The sequence below is a fragment of the Gallus gallus genome, chromosome 5 (assembly GCF_016699485.2).
Source record: "Gallus gallus isolate bGalGal1 chromosome 5, bGalGal1.mat.broiler.GRCg7b, whole genome shotgun sequence".
NCBI classification, from domain to species: Eukaryota; Metazoa; Chordata; class Aves; order Galliformes; family Phasianidae; genus Gallus; species Gallus gallus.
In genome coordinates, this window is record NC_052536.1 from 14211613 (window position 1) to 14235204 (window position 23592).

The 23592-nt window shown below is 37.6% G+C and overlaps 1 protein-coding gene across 23 annotated transcripts in view; it reads right to left on the reverse strand.

Annotated features, from left to right (window-relative positions):
- BRSK1 (BR serine/threonine kinase 1) overlaps window positions 1-22293 on the reverse strand; it is a 299198-nt gene extending 276905 nt beyond the window's left edge. For all 23 annotated transcript variants that reach the window (XM_046941627.1, XM_046941624.1, XM_040700868.2 and 20 more), the window contains exon 1: window positions 21873-22293. In XM_046941627.1, coding sequence (XP_046797583.1) covers window positions 21873-21966 — 94 coding nt within the window. In that variant the 5' untranslated portion in view covers window positions 21967-22293. The remainder of the gene's footprint in view (window positions 1-21872) is intronic.
- Between the last annotated feature and the right edge of the window lie 1299 nt (window positions 22294-23592).

Below are 23592 nucleotides of genomic sequence, written 5' to 3' on the forward strand. Positions count from 1 at the left end.
TAAAAACATTAAAAAATAAAGACTCATAAATAAATCAAAACAACATAAAGAATAATCGCGTGTGCAGCAGGCAAACACACTAAACCATGCCTGACGCATATTCTGAAGCCAGCTCTTTCACGGGGTGGGGAGAAAAACACACAGGAGAGAAAGTAGGCGGTTACTCATTAAATAATTATGGTTTTTAGTCTAAATTGCTAAGAGTCATTGCATGTTTAGCAGATGCTACTGTGCAAAACTAAATCCACTCAGATACCAGTATGTTCCTCTCTTTTTGTCCCTGCTCTGCTTCTTAAGGATTTCCACAATCAGACAAGCATCCACTGAACAGCTGGGCACAGTTTGCCCATTTTATAGCAATCACTGAACCCATCAAGCCTTTTTTCCAAGTTAGAATCACAAAAAATAAATAACAACAACATTAATAATAATAAGCTTGTAAGGAAGAAAGAAATTCTCCCATCTGTTCACATATTTTTACACTCCTCATACTGCAAATTCATTTAGTTTCAGTATTTTTTGAAAGTAGGAGGATTTTCCCCTCATTATGATGATACGGAGGAGAGACTATCTGATCTGTCAATTTGTTGATATTTTTGGCAAGCAACAAAGATAAACCAAATGTCAACAAGTCCCATTATATATGATGATAGGTAGGCTACACCTCCAAAAAAAAAAAAAAAGAAGAAAAATCTCTAGCTTCAGTAAGACACCAGTCTGCAGCACTCAAAGCAGTTTGTGTAAGGAACAATATTATCTGTTTACAGCTAAGAAAATGGACATGTCAAGATACAAGACTCAAAAATCAGAGATAACTAAAGAAATCAGAATCCCTAAACTTGAATCTAGCCATTTGCTGAACTACCTACAAAATCTGCATGAAACAGCAAAGAAATTGATTTTAATTTTAACAAAAGCAAGGAAGTAGATGGGCAAAAATAAGTAACATGGATTAGTCACTTCTGCAAAATTTCATTTAATGTTTTAGGCCTTGGGAGAAACATTACTGACTTGCTTTGAAAGAAGATACAATAAAAATAGAAATATCAAGAAGAAAAAAATAAAACCCAACAAATCTCTCAGCACCTGGACATAGTAGTTGTGACCTTTTCAAGCTCAGGATATTTCAAGCATTCAGCAGATTGCTACTTCTGTATTTTCTCTATGGTAGCATATAGCTAGATCAGAACTTTTAAGCTACAGATCACAATACATCAGCTTTGTGGTAGACATTCTAAATATGGTATCACTTAATTCAGTTCTGAAGGGGTTAATAGGGAAATTTGATCCTTTGTGTTGCCCTAGGAAATACACACTACATCCCAAATTAATGTGACAGGACACATCAGTTCATAAAGGGTGAAATTTATCCCTGCACAGTAGGCTAGCGCAAGACCAACATATCACTTGAGTCACACTCATGCACTTAAAGATTAACAACAAAGCTTGGTGGACAGACAGCATGACTGTAGATAAAATTCAGTGGTAACAAACGTACAACAGAAAGAATAATGTAAATCAAATGTATTTTGCTGAGTTCTTAATGGAGACATTAATTCACTTGCCATCACATCAGACACTTAAATATCAACTTGATGTGCAAAGGTAAGCAAAGCATTAAGCAAGATCAAAAATTATACTGAGAATGTAACAACAATGTCTAAATCAATTATACATCCTGTTGGAATACTCTCCTCAAAAAGCAATACAGAAATAGATGACACTAAGATCCAAGCAGCAAAAACAAGGCACGTATAAGGATTGTATCAGAGCAGAACAAAAAATGCCAGTCTGAAAGACCTGAGTAAGGACACATTGCATAACGTCAGACAGAATGATGATAAAGTAAAACAGAACAATTAGAGAAGGAACTAATAGGATAAAAGTATTTCAATGTTCTTTTTCCTTCATTAGGAAGTTTACACAATATATAAGCACAGAGAGTAAGTTGCTGCCACACAATATCACCAGGAGTTTAAAAGGATCTGTTAAACAGATGGGTACTGGGAATAGATTTGTATCCCTGTATTAAGAAAAAACAGCCGAAAGAGAAGCTTTGACACATCCAGGCAGAAGTCAATTACAAATCAACAGATACTGGGGGAAAAAAAAAACAACCTTACTATTGGCAAATCTAAAGTCAGTTCAGTAGAGAGTTGTTTTTTTTTTAAAAAAAAAAAAAGCACTGAAGCAACTAATATCTACTATATCACACTAGAACAAAACAGTCCTCAAGTCTGATGCAAAATAACTGTTTTATCACAGCGTCCCTGTTGTGCCTGTCAAGAACTAAGCCGTTTAAAACTTAGTGGCAGTGTAGAGGTAATCAAGACACTTCTGAAATGCAGGTACCAGTCTGAATCACAGCAACATGGAGTCCTTCTCCTTGCCTGGTTATTAACTGCAGTGTAGATATACCCAAAGTAGAGGTAGGAATGAAAAACTGACACTTGGACTTCACAATACCAAAGGGCATGAGATTTTGGACAATATCTGATGTTTGCATTACAAAACAGATCCTTATGGAGTTTTACATCTTAGGCAGTTAAAAACTAAGCATTTGATTCTGTTCAGTTCTAGAAAAAATATTAATTTTTTTCCCCTAAAAGTGTCCTACTGAAGCTCAAAGTTCTTTAAAATCCAGACTTAAAGTAACTGACAGTACTTCAAGTTTCATATCTGTAGCTGTTCATTAGTGTTTATGCAAAATTAACACCTTCTAGATATTCTAATGAAAAGGAAAGGAAGTACAAAAAAATTATAAATTGTGATGTGGATAGAACCAAGTACAGGAAAGCAACTGAGTAAACCTCAAATGAAGGATTATCCTTACTTTCTCAGAGATTTACTTCCAGCAAGGAACTCAACTAATGACCTTCTCTTCCTTACCATCTCCTGCTGCCAACATTCAGATAAAATAAACCTAGTAACATAGATTTTTATCAAGATCTCTTGAGGGAGAAAGAAGTCATTTTGGGACTACAGGCCAACTGTAAGAATTATTTTTTAAGTCCAAAGGTCAACTTCCTAAGACAACTGCAAGTACTTGTGAATAGCTTAGAACAGAGGCAGTACAATAACCACAGCTTGTACATTAACATAGAAACACAGCTGCTATAAATTCAACAACCATTCGTTTAAAGAAAGGAAAGAAATGGGGGAACATTACAGAAAGGTTTTTTCAAAGGCAAAAACTATTTGCAGAAAGTGTGATATCTAAATCTTTTGACACTATAACCTTTCATAGTACGTGTGGTTTTGTTTTTCTCTTAAATAGCAGTGTCTGAAGAGAGAGAAAACAGTATCAGAGCACTTTCTCAAATTTAAAAATCCATACACTCTGCCTTTGTTAAGGTCAACCCATAACAAAGGTTAGCCAGTCCACTAGCAGAGAGTATAAGACCCTCCATGAATTGATTCCAGTTGAAGACCTAGTCCGTGATGTCAAAGAACTAAACCCTTCTTTCAGTTACACTAGGATAAAGTAGACTAACTCTACTGAAGCAATGGGATACAAATTCAGACTGTTTCTGGTGTAATGCATTGTCAAACTGTGTTTTCTGTGCAGCTGCATAAACTTAGAGTAAGACTCGACAGTCTCAGAACAGTTATGCCATTTTTGCTACAGCATAAGCAACGTGCCCGTGGAGAGAGAAAGACTGTGGACTTCTTCATGAACTCATACCCCACTTTTACAGCCTGTCATTACACTAAACATCCTCAAGTTTTTCTTAATGGTAAGTGAGCTTATAGTCAATCAGACCCCACGATGCTGAGCTTGCAACAGCAGCATGGATCGAGACCTTTCCACTCCCTTTGAAATCCAAGTCTGGATTGCTTCAGCTTGTTTTTCAATAGACCAGTTGCTTTCAAATGCTACAGTTCGATTTTACAATGCTGCTGGCGAGGTTGGGAATCAAGCTAAATCAAGCTGCACCCAACAGAGAAAGTTGCCACAGGGAAAGAGTGAAAAATCAAAGGGTGAGCAGTAAGGTGATCCTATACCACTGACCTGCTGAATGCCAGACAATGAATCAAGGTTTAAATAAAGCATCAGATGAATAAATAAATAAAAAGTCTTTTTCTGATGCTATCAATACTTGTTACTATAGGAGGCAGAGATGGATTTTTTGGAAGTACAAAAATGGAAGTAAAAAAATGCTGGTGCATATGTATTACCTTTTAGTCACCCACTTACATTTCAATTACTAAATGCTTCTTTTCAGCAGTATGTCATTTTAAATAAGCATCACAGTTGAAGATAGAATGTATAAGGTTAGGGTTTTTTTCAGTACAGCTTATAATCAAATCTCATTTGACTAATATTTCTACATGTACCCCTTATATTAAAGCCCTTGCTGAAGCTGTTTAGTCTATCCGTAATTCAGGAGCCAAAACCATACAGTGCTCTAAATTAAAACAGTTTTCTCACAACACATCCTTGCACATTTGTGTACAGTGATTCTTATGTAGGCATTAATGAAAGGCAAAAAGGTTCACACTAAGACAATCTGCTCTGCTGCATCAGACTACCATTAACCCATAGAAGTTTCAAGAAAAAAAGAAGTCTAGAAATCACAAAGTGACCTGCTGTTACAGAATAATTTTCATTTAAAACAGTCTCTGGACAGAAGATAAATAACACACATCAAATGACCAGGGAGAAATTTAGACTCTTATGTAAGTCTGTCAAAATCAGAGGAAACAAAAACTCTATGACAGCAAAGTGTCTGTTTGAAATCTACATTTAAATACTGTTTTGTATATGAACTGGCTCATGTTACTCAACTTGCAAAATGCAGTTAAATAGTACATATACATATATATACGTACATACATATGTACATATATATATATATATATATATATATATATGCACAACTTCACAACAATATTAGGATGGCAAAAACTGCAAAGGTCATATTACCAAACACTCCCAACCCACAAACAAAACCAGAGCCTGTAATAGGGCAGCTTCCTTTCCCATTTCAGTATTTTGCAGGTTAGGAGATAATGGGAAATAACAATTCAAAAGTACATTTCAGACAAATGTTCACAACTTGAAGAGTGCATCAAGCTACTGACACTATAATTTTAGCTGCTTCTCTGTTAGGGTGAGGGAATAGAGCCTTAGAGATTGAATTCTTCCTAAGATACACGCTCTGCTACACTGAGATTGACCCCAAAGTTTATCAAGTTCAACACTTCCAGCAGCAACCAAAAACCACCTGCTTTCATTTTTAGGCTAGAAATAAACAATTTGAGATTCTTGCTGGTAAAAACATTTGTTTAGAATAACGGAGGGAGATATATCTCTACTTTATTTGAAATACAACTCCCCTTCATCTAATTTCCAGATTTGTAACTTGAAGTATTTATTTTTTTTATATTTTGGACTGGCATATACTTGAAGAAAAACTTGATTCTTAGAAGGAAATACAGAGAGCTGAAAGAGTTCTGAAGTGGCCTAGCACTGTCCCCTTTGGTGAATTTCATCCTTGGTTTACTACAACAGCTACAGAAAAAAAGAAATCCTCATTTTTAACGAATGATATCAGATCACTGGAAGACAGCAAGCTTCACAAAACTATAGGACATTTTGTTCATGTATTGATGATTCACTACTCTTTCTACAGAGAGAATATTTAACTTAAAAAGGAAAAAAACAAGTTTCCTCATCCAGACATTTGTACTCTTATTTTTATGGACTGAATGCAAAAGAAGTTAGAAAAAAAATGAGACCTTTCAGATTTTTTCTGATGTTACAGTTTGTTGTTGGGTGGTTTTTTTTTTTTTTTTTTTTGGTTTGTTTGTTTTTGTTCATTTGTTCCGGTATTGTTTGTTTGTTTTTAAACAGTACTTGAGTTGGTAATAATGCATTCCTATTCTTCCTCCAATAAATGATCATAAAACTGCTGCAGCCATGTGTAACAACATCATGTGTTTTTAAATCACATACAAAAAGCTGAGTAAGCAAAAATGAAATCATGTTTCAGAGACCGTGGGTTACTCAAGAAGTGCTAGTGATGCCTTGGCCTCCACTTTTATGTTTTAAAAGAACAGCCCTAGGGTGACTGACACTCTGTAGCTTACATTGAAAAAGTACCCAAAATCTCTTATTTGTCTTATTTTTCTGTGCCAAGACACTTCTACTACTCAGTTCAATGAATTTGTGCCAAAATTCATTTCTTTTTAATTAAAAGCAGTAAAATACCAAGTAAGTTTTGACATTCACTGACATTCAAGATAGGGGGTGGGGAGGAGGAGGGCACACTTACTTCTTTCTAGCTTTCTTCTTTCATTTTCCTTACTTCCTTTTCATATTATGTTATAACTACAAGAATTAGAAGTCAAAATTTGACCCATGCCTGCAACATAGAAACCTTTGTAAAACCAGCATAAAAAAAAAAACAACAAATGAAACACTCCCCCCCTCCCAAAAAATAAGAAAACCCACAAGTTGAGACTTACACCCCCAAAATTAGCATGGCTGAAACTGTATTTTCACAATGCATCTTAGCTTACCTATTGATAATGACTAGTAATTATATCACAGGTGACCTAAAGCCTTATCTAGTAAGGTCACAGATTTATACCATTTTCTGTCCACAGAATGAATTCAAAGGACACATACACTATAACCACTGTAATTTCAAATAATAGATAAAAAGTACTGTGATACCAAATAAATTCTATTCATTATTAGTCTTAGTAATAAAAAAAAACGTCAACATACAGAAATAAATTCATTCAGTAAATTTTGTTTCAGTTTTCATACACACAGTAGATCTCAAACATCACATCAAACATCACATATGGCACACATATTAGATCTCAAACATGCACATAGGTGCATTTTAAAAACTATTTTAAAATTAAATTATTTTCTGTTCAGGTTCAACTACAGAAAAAGCTTGTTTTCTTCCCCTTTCTAAAATAACATAACTTCAGGGTTCAAACATAAGAGAACCCTATGTCTTCTTACAGAGTATTTTATAGTAATACAGTTGCAGATGCAATATGGTTTTGAAATTTACTATAGCCCTATAAATGAAACAAACTAAACACATCCCTGCCATAACCTTAGTTCCTGAAAAAGCTCTGCACAGAACTCTAGGTTACCACCTCAGAAATAATAAGTAATCTTTTACTTCATCTTCTTTCTGAACTCCCATTTCAGTGTTCCAATACATCACATAGTCCTTCAAAAGAGGGACTAAGTGGAACTCAAGTGATAACTGACTCTAATGTTAGCAAAAGGATAAATTTCACTTCTAAAGAACTTACCAGAGGATTCTCCTTCTTCATTAGCTGAAATATTTTTCCAGGCAGTAACTTGAAACATAACTAACAGTAACACCCATAACAGACTTGTAAGGTCACCCTTTAAAAAATAAAAATCATTCTTTGATATTTGAACTTTTGAGTTCATCATTGGCCTCCTTAGAAATGCCTGCATTCCTAACAATTCAATCAGTCTGCACAGTAACCCATTAACCTCACACCCACTTCACACCAACCTATACCCTTTTCCAGGCAATAGTTCTGTAAGCTGAAGCTTACTGAAAAAGCATTTGGTAAATACCACTTGGTCAAATAAGACTGTTGCTATTATCAAGTGGGTGCATTTATTAACCTTGCTTTGCCTTTTACATTTCACTTTCAAATTTGGATGAGCGTGGATGAGGTGAGGTCTGGAGAAAGGAGGAAGAGAAGACACAGGACTACGAAGCAACTTAATTTGAGGCATTTTTAAAGTCTCTTTAAATCTGTTTGTCAGAATTTCCAATGACTCACAAGAGGGAAAAAAAGACAACAACAAAACAAGAAAACTCAACACACCACCAGAGGGCTGTTGCCTGCAGGAAAATGAAACTGCTGCACTTTAACACTGCAGTGTAATTCTACTGGTTCTACAGGAGCATAAATAAAAGTGACCAACTTATAAATCTTTTATAAGTAGAACACAGAGCATCACTCAAGCAGGTTTTTTTGTTTGTTTGTTTTCTTTTCTTTTTTACTCACTGACATTTTGTTTTAGAGATCAGGGACAGATGCCCCTAAGGACAAAAAAAGCAACAAAAGTCAGTATAACCACAAACCGTTAAAATAGGAGATCAAAGCAATTCTTGTATTTTATTGGATAGTTAAACCAACTTTTGTTTTACATTGCAGCCACAGAGATTTCAGCACTTATGAATCAAGGCTATAACAATTAGAGGAAGAAGCTATGGAAAATAAGTGCAGCATAAAAAGGTACCATCACTTGGAAAGACCAGGATATATCCTGATCTCCTATGTCGTCAGGAGATAAAAACCAACAGATACATGCTAAATGAACTGTAGCTATACACATGAACACTAGCCAAAAAACAAAACAAAACAAAAAAAGCAGCACTGGGTCTAAAAAAGTAGTATTAGACCAGGCACCTTCCATGCTGCTTCCTATTTCTTAAAATGGTATCACTACTATCTGGCTAATCCTGCCAGTCCCAAAGGAGAACTTAAGCATTATCTTAGTTTTACAGCAGGGCATCATGAAAAACAGACAAATTAACTCACCAGACACTCCCCCCCAAGTCAGCAGGGGAGCCTTCCAGGGCCAGTGACAACTACATAGTTATTGCTTCTGAGTAATCTGTGTCATGCTGCACAAAGACATGAACAGTGCCTGTTTTGTACAAGTGCCTCTATTGCTCTTCCCCAAGAAATCACCAGTCTAGGACTTAACAGTATTTTAGAGAGCATAAGAGTACAAATAGGGATGCAATCCTTTGAGAAGCTGAGTACCTTTAATCCAATAGGAATTGAGAGCACAATAATCTTTCGCAGCAGATTTAGAACTCCACAGGATAAAGCACAAGGTTAGTATTTTGAGCATATGAAGGAAAAATGTAACCCTGCGATGAAATCATGCACACTCTTGACCGTACAGTCCATTGTATACAAACACAGCTTATTCGCATCGGACATACCACCTTGATTTCTAGCTGATGGGGGTTTGTCAACAGAGCATAACAAAGGCACAAATGGTGTGAGTACATCATCAGGTAAAGACGGGGAATCCTGGACTTCTGCACAGGGCAAAGGTCTCAGGTGCTCACACAGACTTACCAAAACTTCACACAGCCTGAAGTGCCTTATTTTCCTGTGCCGGGAGACAGGGCGTTAGCTACTGGTGCTACAATCATTCCTCTGATTGCAAGATAGACATGTCATTTGATCAAAATCCTTTTCCTTAGCATGTCTTCAGTTTCCACCTGTACAGTGAGGAGAACAAGGCCTACCACACCAGGGCTTCATGGAAATGAGTAGTAGACTCTCAAGAAGCAAATGTGAGGTTAACTTTGCTATTCTAATCAACCTTTTCACAGATGTTTGAGAAGCAGTCTGTGGACAAACTAGATCCCAGGCCACAGGCATCAAAACGCTGAGAACAAATAAGCACTGGTGAAGATGAAGAGGCTCTCAACTGTCGTTTACCTGAATTGGTGGTGGTAAGAGCAATGATGATGACAGTGTTACAGCTCAGATCTAGAAACGACACCTACATTTGCAGCATTTCCTTTGAGAAGGAAGAGCCACCTGGTAACAAGATGGCAAGTGTCCAACTATGCTAGTAGTTCGGTCATATCTGTCTCTAGCAAAGGTGCAGCAATACTAAATATAAGGATATCTTCTGCATTCTGATGTATAGCACAAACTGGTCAGGCAAGACAGAATATTAGAGAACAATCACTGCTTAAAGTATTCAAACCATTTGTCTACCTTAATTTTTCTGTTAGATGAGCAGACAGATCTCTACTTTAAAGATGAAAGGCAGTAATTTCTAAAACGCCTTGCCTGTATTTTCAATGTGAATTGAATTCACTTACAGTATCATTCCACTTTGTGCTCTAATTCACTTGAATATTCACTGTAGAGATGTATTCCTAGGCTGTTCTTAACTAGAACACTGCCAGAGGTCTGCCTCTACTATCATCAATGAGAAGTATGCTCATGGGTCAAACTCCCCTCTCAGACAAACTTGAGCAAGGCCTTGAAGTCATTGGGGCTGCACAGATGTAACTGAGTGGGGAATTTGACTAAGTAATATCCTCAGTACAATCAGAAAACAACCAGAAGCAAAAAGAGATGCAATTTCACAAACACGAGCAATGAAATAAACCACAGATCCAGAAGAAACACAGCACAGGAAAAAAAAAAAAAAAAAAAAACACTAGGAAAGATCTTTCCTGTTGACAATTACTATTTTCATCAAGCTTTATAAATTCATAAGAGTGGTACGTTTCTGGAAAAAAAAAAGGCATATATTTAAGTAGTTTCAAAAGCTAATGAAAAACTGTTTAAGGCTGCTGCTCACACAGCATAAGGATTCTTAAAAGCTGTGCCACTCATGGCCATGCCTTTTCAAAAAAAAAACAAATGCCCGCGTTTAATAGGGCAGTGGCACTTGTGTCATTGCCAAGCTGTAATATAATACTTGGCTTTGTCTATGGTGACCATTTTTGTACAGACAGGCATTGCAAACATACAAACAACTCTCAGTCTTCCTCTCAGCTTTCTGCAGGAAAGGACTACTTCAAATACTGCCACTAGACCAAAATGGATACATGGAGGAAATACAGCAACGGCTCCCTTCTTCCCACACTGCCCAGTCATTGAACTCAGCTTGGAAACAGAAAGGACCAATTTCAAGCCTCCACTATCCCTGCTTTGCACAGCTTCTACAGCAGAAAGTAGACAGGAAACCAGCTTATCAAGATGGATGGATTTTCACAGTATTGTGATCATGTGTGATCACGTGACCATAATGCGGTCTGGTTTAATACCACATTTTCCTCTCAACTTGGTGTTAGTCTTAACCAAGGTGAGGGGCAAAATTCAAAGAGTATCTCATCACTTTCTAAACTAAACGCAATTCAAAGAAGCTGAGGTGTTCACGACAGCTTTGCTTCAGCTTGATTTCTTAAGAAAACAAAATTTATATCTTCAGGCTGTTTGCCTGTAATTCCTCCTATATCATTAGAATAAGTTAACTGGTTTCAGTGAAGTTTGAAAATACAGGAAAAGTCACAAAGATTCCGTGTTTCATGCTGAATACCTGAGGAGAAAAGTATAAATTCTCCCACAAAGGAAGGAGAGACTAATCCATAGTCTCTTCTGAGAGAAAGTATGAAAATGGAAATTTTTTCTCATCGTTAATCACAATAGAGTTGTAATTATAAAGGGTCTCACACTTGGAACTGTAACATCACCAAAACTTCTCCAAGAATTCCCTCCTAAGGCCTTCACTAATTCACTCCAGGCAACTGCAGCTATAGAAAGAACCAAATAGGTGTTTAGCAGCCTCTAGATAAGGATGTTAACTTCTAAACAGACAGTCCAAACTTTAAAAGGAAAACTGTAGCTTAATCCTATATCTGATGACAGCAGATCACCTCAATGTGACAGCTAAAACTACCCATCATTAACAACCTGAAATGAAGACAAGAGCTTTGGAATAGAGGGTACAAAGATTCCAGTAAGGTAAAAATCTGAGTATCAAATCAATTCACTAAACTTAGAGACTGGTTACAGTTATTAGAAGAAATCCACATCGTCACTTAATGAAGCTTACTCTGGGCAAATGGCAGGCAAGATGAATAACTCAACCTCCAGCTGGCAATGAGTCAGCACAAGGCACAAGAAGTTTTTAAATGTCATGCAGTCCATTTCACTCCACAAGGATCTAGAACTTGAAGCCTTCTTTTCCTACTTAAACTGGCGTTTTAATTTCAATGTAATAAAACTGTTGTCTTCGCACAGTCACGTGATAGCCTAGCTCAAACTTCAATAGAGCAGAATATCCTTTAAAAAAAAAAAAAAGGAAACAATATATCAGCTCATGTTTAGCTAGAAATATATTACCGTGCTTCCTCATGAACTACATTATCTTAAGGCTGACTAGCCGACATCCCAAACAAAGTCTACAGGTACCTCAACAAGGACCAATTAAACATTCATTTTTACAAGGTCAGTATTTGAGTAGAAATTTACATTGCTAGTCACACACAAAAATAGCTAAGAAAGAAAGTTAAAGAAAAAGATAAGGAGTTTCACCAACAATCCCTGCTGAGTCAATATGAAGGCCCAGCACATTCTCACATGCAGCTGAAGAATGACCCTTAAACCCTCGTCACACTCAAATTTACAGGTCCAAGAGGCTTCAGAGGGACAGCAGAAAACTAACAGATTTTCTGTCTACACCAGTTTGCTTTTCCCAGAAAGGTCCTCCATTATTTTTGTTCCAGTCAATACTGCCTAATGCCTAAGTGACAGAGGCACTCAGATAATAGCATGTAAGGCTGAATCCACAGACAAATGATGCTGCAAAAGCAGGACTTGTTCATACATATGTAATGTAGATATTATTTCTAAATATATATATACACACACACATCACAGATGTTTTTTCTCCAACATTAAACATACACTGCAAAAGATGGCAAATCAAAATTGCAATAGCCCCAGGATATAAAGAGAGTATGTTGTTTGTTAAGTAGGTGCAGGAAGCCAGAAAAGCACTTACTAAATGGATGCCTAAGAACAGTTTCCTATTCATTTATTAAACTGTAAAAGTTCAGTACTTCACTAGAAATATTATCATAGATATAATTTCCACCTAGTGTTAGTACATTTAGAAAATAGAGATGGCATTTACACGTCTTCAGCCAACAATGTTTGTTTCCCTTCTCATTGTACCCTAAACCCAGTACCAGCTCATTTTTACTGTCAGCATTACAAATCTCTGTAACAGTTTTTGTTGTTTTGTTTTGAACCAACAGTAAACTCCTGTAGTCAGTAACTGGAAAATATATTTTTTTTTCCCAAATTCCTTAATTATCAAATCACTCACCATCAGTAAGTAGATGTCACATTAGAAAATGCAGAAGAGCCTGTTAGTGGCTGAACAAGGAACAGTCCCTTCTAGACCAAACCCTTCCAACATCACAAATGAAGTTTAAAGAAGGAATTGAAACATAGTTCTTAATATTAAATATGCTATTATATTTATGCAAAGAAGCCAATTGAAGGAGCAGTAAGTGTTAAACACAGAAAATGACCAGCACTCAAAATTCAGCTACTAAGACTCTGAAAGAGTAATTTAGGGCAGCTTCAGTTTATGTCAGCTGATCATGATCTCTGTGGCCATATGGAAATTATTAAATAATTTTCTCAAAATTATAACTATTATTGCTGACAACTCAAAGTAAATATTCTGCTCCACCCAACCCAGCACTGAGTACATCAACTGTTTTCATCAGCCTGAAGGTTACTCTGCAAAGGGAACATATCTGGATTTGCTTGTATTTAAATACCAACACTTATCATTTTTATCCACCTTGCTCTTCAATTTCAGTTTCCCAATCAGAACTGAACATTAACATTAAACCAAACCTATCCCTTTCTAAGTATATTTTGTGTTCTCTGTCAATGTCCTTGGAAGCATTTTTCAGTTGCTGATAAACACTTCTGTTTGTTAATCTGTAAAAACTGCATCCCAAGGTCATTGTGAAATAAACAGCATATTCCCACTTGTACAGTCCACAGGACAACAATAATCTTACAGGCATCTGTGCCACAGATTATGACTTTATGACAAAAATGTTTGCAGCAATAGAGTATTATACAATCATAGGATGGTTTGGGTTGGAAGGAACCTTTAAGATCATATAGTTCCAACCCCCTGCTATATGCAGGGATACCTCCCTCTACAGCAGGTTGCTCAAAGCCCCATTCAACATGGCCTTGAACTCCTTCATGGAGTGGGCACCCACAGCCTTGCTGGGCAACCTGTTCCTGTGTCTCACCACCCTCACAGTAAAGAATTTCTTCCTAATATCTAGTCTAAATCTACACCCTTCCAGTTTAAAACTGTTTCCCCTTGTCTATGTTGCTACATGTCCTTATCAAAGTCCCTCCCCAGATTTCCTGTAGGCCCCCTTCAAGTAGTGGAAGGCCACTATAATGTCCCCGCAGAGCCTTCTCTTCCCCATGCTGAAGAACCCTAACTCTCTCAGCCTGCCCCCATAGGGGACATGCTCCACCCTCCGACCATCTACACGGCCCTCCTCTGAACCCACTCCAACAGCTCCATGTCCTTCTTGTGTTGGGGGCCCCAGAACTGGACACAATATTCCAGGCTGAGCTTCAGGAGAGCAGAGTAGAGGGGTAGAATCACCTCCCTCGACCTGTTGGAGACACTTCTTTCAATGGAGAGGCTACAGTTGCCCTTCTGTGCTGCAAGAGCACATTGCAGGCTTATGTTGAATCTTTCATCAACTGACACTCTTAAATTTTTCTCTTTTTGCTGCTCTCAAGCCATTCTCCACTTGAACACTTATAAAAGGAACCAACAAGATTTCTTCTGTTCCACTTAAATTCAATTTCAACTTAATTTCCAAAAGCACTAAAGAAATGAAGAAGTTGTATGGTGGTTTACTTTCTTTTTTAAAACTAGATATTTATCAGCAATGATTCTAATATGTAAACAGATTTAGTCAAAATGAAATAGGTTAACTAACACCACTGATACATTTCAAAAGTATGCATTTAAAATGAAGTAAGTCTGACTTAATCACATTTGTGTTTCTTTGAAAATGTGTTGGTCCTTGGAAGCAGTGAAATTGCTTCTGATGAGCTCTTTGTGATATCAGGCAAAGTATAACTAGGAATGTCAGTAATCATATACAGGAAAAAGTTAACTCACCCAGCCGGTGATGAGGGTCTCCAGCTACAGAACACTCCTCCTCAGGAAGTGGCCTTCATTCAGAAGATACTTACAGGAGGGCTGGATCCTGGATCCCCTCCCTGGGCCCACATCCACCAGTCAGGTGGGAAGCACAGGTAGATTGCTTGCCCCTGTGCTTCCTGGGCCAGCCACCTGCTTCACCAGGTGCTCAATCACCAGTTCAAGCTGTGACATAAGAGTTCCCTTACAATACCCTGTTGGAAAACTGTGTCTTCTAGGTAAGGGTGTTCATGGGAATTATGTCCAACTATGCAGGAAAACTACATTTTCAGAGTTTGCATTTGCAAACATTTATACTAGAAGTGTTTGCACAACCATCCAAGTGGAGTATGATGCTCTTACACAACATACCCAGCAGACTACAGTCAAGAGTACAAATCAAACCTTTGAATATTGACCAAGAACAATCAGTATGAATGTGAGGTAAAGAGAGGTAAGGAAAGGAGATGAAAATAATCATTTGCAAAACAAAAAACAAACAAACAAAAAAAAACCTGCAACAGAGACTTAAAAGAAATCACTCTACACTTACAGACGTTGCAGATAAAGACTGCAATGAATAACGTTTACAAGAAATTATTCATATTACTACATCTACTATGGATGTTTTGTAGGAAAACAGTACTGTTTATGCATGACCTGAGCAGCCCAAATTGTTAAACTTTCTAGGTTTGTTTACAATAAAAACAAAACCAAAAAATTTCTTTGGGATGCTTCTTAACAGAACAATCCATGACAAATAAAATTCCTTTACCTTTGCCTATTTATCATGGGCTTGATGAGCTTCCTACTTAAGTCAGCACAACTGAACTAACTGACTTCACAGGGGAAGTTAACACTTACCATCTGAAGAAGATCACTCCCTAAGCATCCATTTGTGTGTCTGCCTTGACTCCACCACTATGGAAATCCACCTCCAGGCTTCAATCCGTTCTCATTTTGACTATTCTCCTATATACATGGTAGGTTTTTCATGAACCAGTACTTCAGAAGGCATTAATTCCAAATTTCTCACTCCTCTTCAAACTCAGTAAGCTTTCATCACCTACGTTTGTTACATACTACCTACCTACTAATTTTGAAAGGAATATCAACACTTATTGCTGCCATTACAATTATTTAACTCTATAAAGCGTATAACACTAAATACTCTGTAAAATATAATGTATGGAGTAAATGTGGTATACTAAAAAATATCACAGTGAATCCAAAATATTCACCAGCTGCCCCACAGCAATTTATAAAAGTAACCATAAGGATTCATTTAAAATACTACATTTGCTCATCACAGATTTTCTAGGAAGAAAAAATTTTCCTCTCTTAATAAAATTGACCTCTAAACATTTTTCATTTCTCCAAACTCTCTTACTATTCTAAGATAGTTATTCCCACAGTGTCCCAATGACAATGGGACAGTGACAGAAAGGAAAAAAAAGCACTTGAACAGCACAAGAACTCTATTTGAAAAATCACAGCTTCCATATTTCCTGCTGATGTCTGAAATGTTGATATATAAATAATCATCTAGTCCTACTCACTTGACAGTGTATCAATGTTCTAACAACTCCTGGATGAGAAAGCTTACTGTGCTCTGCAAATGAAAACAAACATTCAGAGTCTACTCCTGTTTCAATAAGTCCACAATAGTTTTGCTACTTATACCAGGATAAAAGATTGATGGCATGCCTCCATGAAGCTCATAGAAGGACAAAGGCATATAAATGTTTTCACTGTAGCAAACAAGGAGATCATATGGGAAAAAAAAGTCAGAAAAGGGAAGTTTGGACTTGGAAGTCTAGACACAAAGCACAAGTCTCAAAGTAATACTAGTATTATTTCAATCATAAATGCAGGGAAACAGTACTTTCGAACAATGAGACCAAAGGTACCTAAAGTTAAGAGCTACTAAATCTCTGAAAATTCATAATCATTACTGGAAAATCCATTAAGTCTAAGTCACTATGACTTAATCTTCCTGGCAAAATTTCACTGAAAGATTATTTTAAAACTTCTAATGCCCTCAATACTGCTTGCAATACTGTATTTCTAGCAACACTTATTTCTACTATTGCTGTTAATTAATCAATTAAGTCCTCACAGACTATCATGGAAATAGGGTGCAAAGTCACCGCTTTGAATGTGATTCTCAAAAGGAAAGTAGAAATAGGTGAAAACATGAATAGAACATACACTTTAAGAAAAGGCCATGGAGGGAACCATAGTGATTAACACATCAATAACCATATATTCATCTAGACAACTAAACTGAATAACGCAGAACTATTTTAGAATTCTCTCTGTATCTAACATAGCGGGACAAAAAATTAAATATATTTATAGTAGTGTGGACAAAAAGGACACGCTTTGTTTAGCCCACAGACGTAAAAAATAAAAACAACACAAAACAGGCTTCTGAAATCACTGTCTACAAAACACTCTTCCGGTAGATTTGAAGCTTTCAGTTGCAACCAAGTCTGACACACACAAAAAAGTAACAAATTTCAGTTTCTGAGGATGTCATAGAAACAGGTGGTTAGGGCTGTGAAGAAACATCCTGTTCGAGCCCTTGCTGAATAAAAGACTACTGAATTTGCTGAGACTCAAATGTAATGATCTCGCTTACATAACTGAACAGCATACTACTGAACACCTTACCGATGGCTCACACAGCCAAGATATACATAAAAGAAATAGTTGTAAGTTACATAGTATACAACACAGAAAAGAGGCCCCTACATTTTGTCAAAGGTCAAAGCGACACCTGTTTCAGCAATATTCTTTGTTCACAACTGGGCTTGAAATGGAATGAAAGGAATAAAACAAAATGGATCAGCAAGATTAGTTTTTCTCACTAAGATTATCTGAAAGTTAATAGGATAATAACCACATAGAGTTGGTCTCTTATTACTTGTAGACAGAACAGTATTTTGGAAATCAACTGCACATTGATTTGGTGCCATAGCAAACTATGATGCCCAAGTTCATAAAGCAATGTCAAATGAAAATACAAGAAAACACTCAACTTCTGCAGTCCTTCAGAAGAAATAATACTTGAGACCCTCACCTTTGACAATAGCGAATATTTACTACTAATAATTTCAATCCAAATTACTTTTTTAAAGAGTTTTGAGGGTGAAATAGGATTAATGGGAATAAAGGAAATGCATAAGCCAAAATATCTGTGGAACAAAAATAAATAAGAAAAGAGGAGTATTCATACAAAATGAGTGGGAACTGGAAAAAAAAGGCTGAGTTAGGAAAACTAAAATAGTATTTCATGTTTAGGTGTGATTGGGGTTTCTTAAGGTGTACTGTTTCCACGTGTGTTATTGTAACGTGACACACATCCTTTTCCTCATTACTGTTAATTACAATGGAAACCTCCTATAATTAACTGTAGTAGAAGGTAATTCGATGAAACTTACATAAACCAACCTTTCCCCACACACTCATATTTACAGAAATAATCTTTTGCACTAACACTTCTGGAAAATAAAGCATTTTGAGTGTAATTCAAAATTATGCTGCTGCTTATATTCCAACAAAAACATTCATCCAGCTGCAAAAAAAAAAAAAAAGGCACTCAGCATTTAACTTATTACAAAAGCAAGCAGGCCAATGAAAACCATCTAACCACAATACTCATGTTATACATTAAATTCTTATGCTGCGTTATTCAAAACAATTTTCCGTATCTTCTCTATCATTTTTGCTACCAGAAAAGGCATAAGCACATACATCTTTCAGTTTAGGACTGTCTTATGCAGTCCTTTTCTGACTTCTCCAGCTAAGAGGTCTTCATCCTCTCTTTGTGGCACCAGTCACCCTCGGCAAGCTTGAGACACCAGCACAGAACGCTACTCAAGACAAATTTTGCGCACCTTATTTTGAATTCTAATTAACACTTGAAACAACAGTTGTTACCCACCAATTTGAATCAAAGACTTTTCCACATCAGTCTGCCTAACCATAGCCAGATGTCACTAGGTTCCACTAATGCCAGAGATCCAGCATCTGAACCTCTTTGCAGAGACCGGTAAGCTGCTGGTGATAAACATTTTTCTCAGCTATTAAGAAGGTAATCAGTGAGAACTTCATGGAGAGCAGGCTAGTTATAATTCTATTTACCATCACATTACCTTTCCACAGCACCCTCTCTAAGTCTGCCTTGAACTACGAACCCATACTCCACTACAAAAAAACCTATTCTTTTGATCTCAGTAAAAGCTGGTTAGAGTGATTAACAGATTCGTATAATATTAATATACCTGGGAGCAAAGCTAAAGCTGCATATCTGAAATAATCAGTATCTTACAGAAAGTGAAATGAGTACAAAGATCACAGCAAAATGGATAGGACTTAGCAACACAACTTAGACTTTCTTTCCATTGATTTTGCAAAATTTTTCTCTCTTTCCCATCCCACAGAAAAAAATAAATATGCATTCCAAGCTATTATTTCCTAGTCTTCCAAGCTTTAAAGTCAAGCTCTAAGGGAATACTTACAGCCACTATTTTTCTTGAGCTATATGCCACTGCAACCCAAATTCAAAGTTACACGCCATGACGACACAGTATGGCGAATGAGGCCCTCATACTGCGCTTGTTGTCATCTCCCTAAAATGCTGCAGGTTGCTTGCTTACCCTTCAAAACAAGCAGGATGGGGACCAGCTACATAGCACACACTGTTCATGGCATTCTGCATGCTAGCGAATGTGATTAGCACAGAAAATGCGAGAAGACCAGAAGGCATCTTTCCATATTCGGCCATGTATGTTTAATACTGAGCTAGATTTCACCTCATTGCATTATTACACTGATCGGCAGTGGGTATAGCAAGGAAGACATAGGCTGACATCAGCTACTTTTAAGCTTTTCTCTTCTTCCCCTCCCTCATTCACCACCTCCAGCTTCTATGACACCATGCATTGTGCATTTATGTGCACTCATGTGTACAGACAGCAGAGACTTATCTATTAAGACCAGTTATGTGGTATAACTGCAAAAGGAAACTTTCACCCTTGTCCAGGTGGTTGAAAAACTGCAGAGGCCAACAGCAGCTTCTAAATGCATGCTCTCCTCCCTCCACCCCCACATCTCTAATCACTTAGGAGGAAGATAGGAAGATTAGCAGAGAGGAAAAAAAATAACCAAAGCTGCAGATAACCCTTTAGGACCACAACGTCAGGCTATGAGATCTGGAGCAAAAGGTTAATGCAGTAGCATTTTCAGGAATCTTAGACAATTGTGTTTTACATGAGAGGGAGGGGTGGTGAGAGGGTGAGAAAGAGAAAAGGAAATGGTGATGAAGACAAAAATGAATTTGTCATCCACAGCTGGATCTTTGATCACCTGGAGTATCCAGGAAAAAAAGATTACCAAAAGAAATAGGATAGTTTTATTACCAACATACTGCATTTTTTTGGTGGAGTATTTTCATTATCATCAGAGCAGATTTTAGTAAGAATACAGCTGCACAAGTAAGGGCTTATTGAGCTATGCAAAGAATAAATAAAGGTGGTAACCAAAACACTGACAGAAAGCTACCTTTAGCAGCTGATGTACTGAGAAGGATTTTAAAAAAAAGAAATATAAATAAAAGTCACTTTCACTGGAAGACAATGTCATCCTCATCCCTGTCTCTGAACGGTTGCTATGGGGTTGTGAAGAGGAGGGGAAAGATGGGGGGGGGTTATAATCAATCATCTCAGAAGAGCATTGCTTCTTACAGAGAAAGATCTGGATTTTGACTGTGTCCCTAAGAAAATTGCGGACTGCAGAGCTGCTGCCACGCAGGGCAATGAGGAAGCAGGCAGAGCGGAGGCAGCAGCTGGGGATGGAAACGCCTATTAAAACCTTTAGACAACAGATGGGCAAAGCTCGGCTGGTTTAAAAAAAAAAAGAAAAAACACACACACACACAAAACCAACAACAACAACAAAAAAAAACCACCCCGCCACAATGCATCGTTTTATTGTCCCACCGTAATGAACAACACTTAATACCCACATGCTCAAAGAAGCCCCCCTATGACTGATCTCCCCTTTCCCTGAATTATCATCTCAAGACTCAATTCACTTTTAGGGGGGTCTCCCCAATCCAATGAATTTGCCAGATCCCACTGCTTATCGCACCTGTTACCACAAAAAATAAAATAAAATAAAAAAGGAAAAGTCATTTGGGCTTCCTTTAGAGGTTTTCCTTCCAATTAAGGATCCCCTGCCCTTGAAGTGAATATGCTATCTAAGCAAGCAACAGCAAGTCCAGATCTTTAACGCATTTAGAGGATCTAATTATGTCATGTAGGGCAGAAGCACCTGCTCTCTGCTAATTCCCTCCACTCTGTTTCCTCTTTTTAATATTTCTTACCATTGTTCCATTCAAGCAGATCTGCTGGGGGTGAGTTCATAAACAAGCTTTAAGAGAAATAATTAAATAACCTCCCCTCCCCCTCATTCTTCCTACAAAAACATAGGATAACCAGAATTAATTCTGCTACTGATCCTCTATTTTTCTTTTACTTCAGATGCTACACAAAAAACACCAGCTCATCCTTCCATATTTGCTAAATGCCCAATGCAGTCAGTGCCACAGACATACCGTATATATTCCCCACCACCAACTGCACCTTAAGGACTACACCCTTTTCAATCATGATGTCATGAAATACTGCTGGTGACTCCCCCACTACCACCACCACCTCCTCCTTGGTACTACAGGCTGTGAACCTTTCATTTCAATATAATTTGATTAAAAAGAAAAGACTTCTAAGTAGGGCAGAGAAGAAATTGATGTGAAAATCCACCATAAGCATCATCTATTTTTTCCTCCGCATGCACTCTTTCCGTCACCAGAACAACACCCATTAGAAGGAGTAATGAACATAAAGCATCATTTTTTCTGAGAGGAAAAAATAACATGAATATTAAAAATAAAGCAAAAAAATCCTTTATGAATTTTATCTTCATTAAATCAGCAAACGGGAAAACCTGCTCCCTCATATACCCCATCCCCAACACCTCACTGGCTGCTACAGCACCTTCCCATTGGCGCGGGTGCTGCTGCAAAGGAACCAACCTGTCTGTCCTTTTCCTAGGGTTTTCTCCAAACGATAGGGTCCAACATATTGTGCATGTTGAGCTCCGCTGCCTTCTTTCCCTGTTGATGTCATTTCTACCTGGATCTGTAATTCTGCAATGTGTATGTGCTGATGAGCTGGAATTTCTCTCTGCAGTTCTTTAAATTCCCACTTTGCAGCTGTGCAAGCAAAGCACTCTTTCTTTTTGCTTTAGTCCACTTGGTTGCAGATTTTTCTCTTCCTCCTCTTTCTTTTCTCTCTCTTTCACGTGCCTGTTGTCTCGCTGGGTCTGTCTGGGACGCTGATGTGCGAAGGAGTTATTTTAATGTTCAAAGAGGGGGATCTACGATCCAAGCCCAAGGAGCATGATGCTGGTGATCTGGGCTCCGCACGCCTTGTTCTCTCTAGGAGCTGTTCAAGGGAGAGCCAGAGCTAGAGCAGCGGAAGAGCCGGGCCCTGCAGCTCTGATTGACATTGCAAGCAGCCAATCCTCTCGTCTCCCACCTCCTTCTCCCCTCCTCCTTCCAGTACCTTTTCTTTTTCATCAGCACTAGCAGTTACTGCCTCTGCCTGCTACAGAGCATCATAATCAATAGCAACGGCGAACACCCAAGTTTATCAGTCTATTGATAAGGCACCATTAAATATAATTAAGGAGTGTGTTATTTTAAATCTCAAGCACACACATTTCTTTCTTATGAATTATACTCCACTATGCAGCTGTACCTCCATGGTACTGAATAAAGGATGTGACTGTGGCAGGAAATAGGAAGGGAAAAAGAAATCCACTTCAGAAAACGAGCTTGAGAAATTCATTAATTCTGTTTGATTCTGAAGGACCTGTATCTTCAGTGGGTTTTACCCTTTAAAGAGAGCCTTTTGGGAGGAAACAAAAAGAAAAAAAATAAAATGACAGGGAAAAAACGGGGCCCATCCTGTAGCCATTGAGCTCAGTGACAGATGTGCTTTTGAATTTGATGGCAGTAAGCAGACTTCACATCCTTAGGTGAACAGATCAAAAATGGCATGGCCACTGTCTTCATTATGTAAAAAAAAATCCAGGAGTCAAATGGGAATAGGAAAGGATTCTCAGATCCACAGAAAATACATCCATAGGCTCTATACCAGCAAAGAAACCTGCATTGCTTTTGTCCAAGTACTCACACACATCTTTACATTCCTTAAGGGTTTAAAAAGTTTGTTAGGCACAAGCCTATGTACTTTCTGGACTCGGGGCTATACAGCAGTTTCAGACTCCAAGGCTATCAAACTGAAACCAATTCCACACAAAGTTCCATTTTACCTTCTCTTCTCTGCACTGCTCCAGATAGCAAACTGGTCACAATATCCTTTTTGAATTGCAACCAAGAAATACACAGCAGGGATTCTTCAGTCACAGAGGAAAGACATGACAAGCCTGTAGAAGAATGAGAGAGCAAAGAGGACAAAACTTGGATGCACCTTATCACTTCATGTTGCTACTTGAGTGCAAAGACTAGTGACTATTTCAGAATTGTTTTTTTTTTTTCTTTTTGAAAGAGGAATATATATTTTTAAATACCTGTATCTACATGAATCACTTGCTGAAGGAAATTGGAATAACACTAGAAATTTGCCCTGTACCTGTAACACAGGCAGCACAACTTCATCCAACAGGTTGCAGAAGATTAATGGGAAACCAGGCTGGCAGCATGAAACTTTAAACCAACTCCAAGGCGT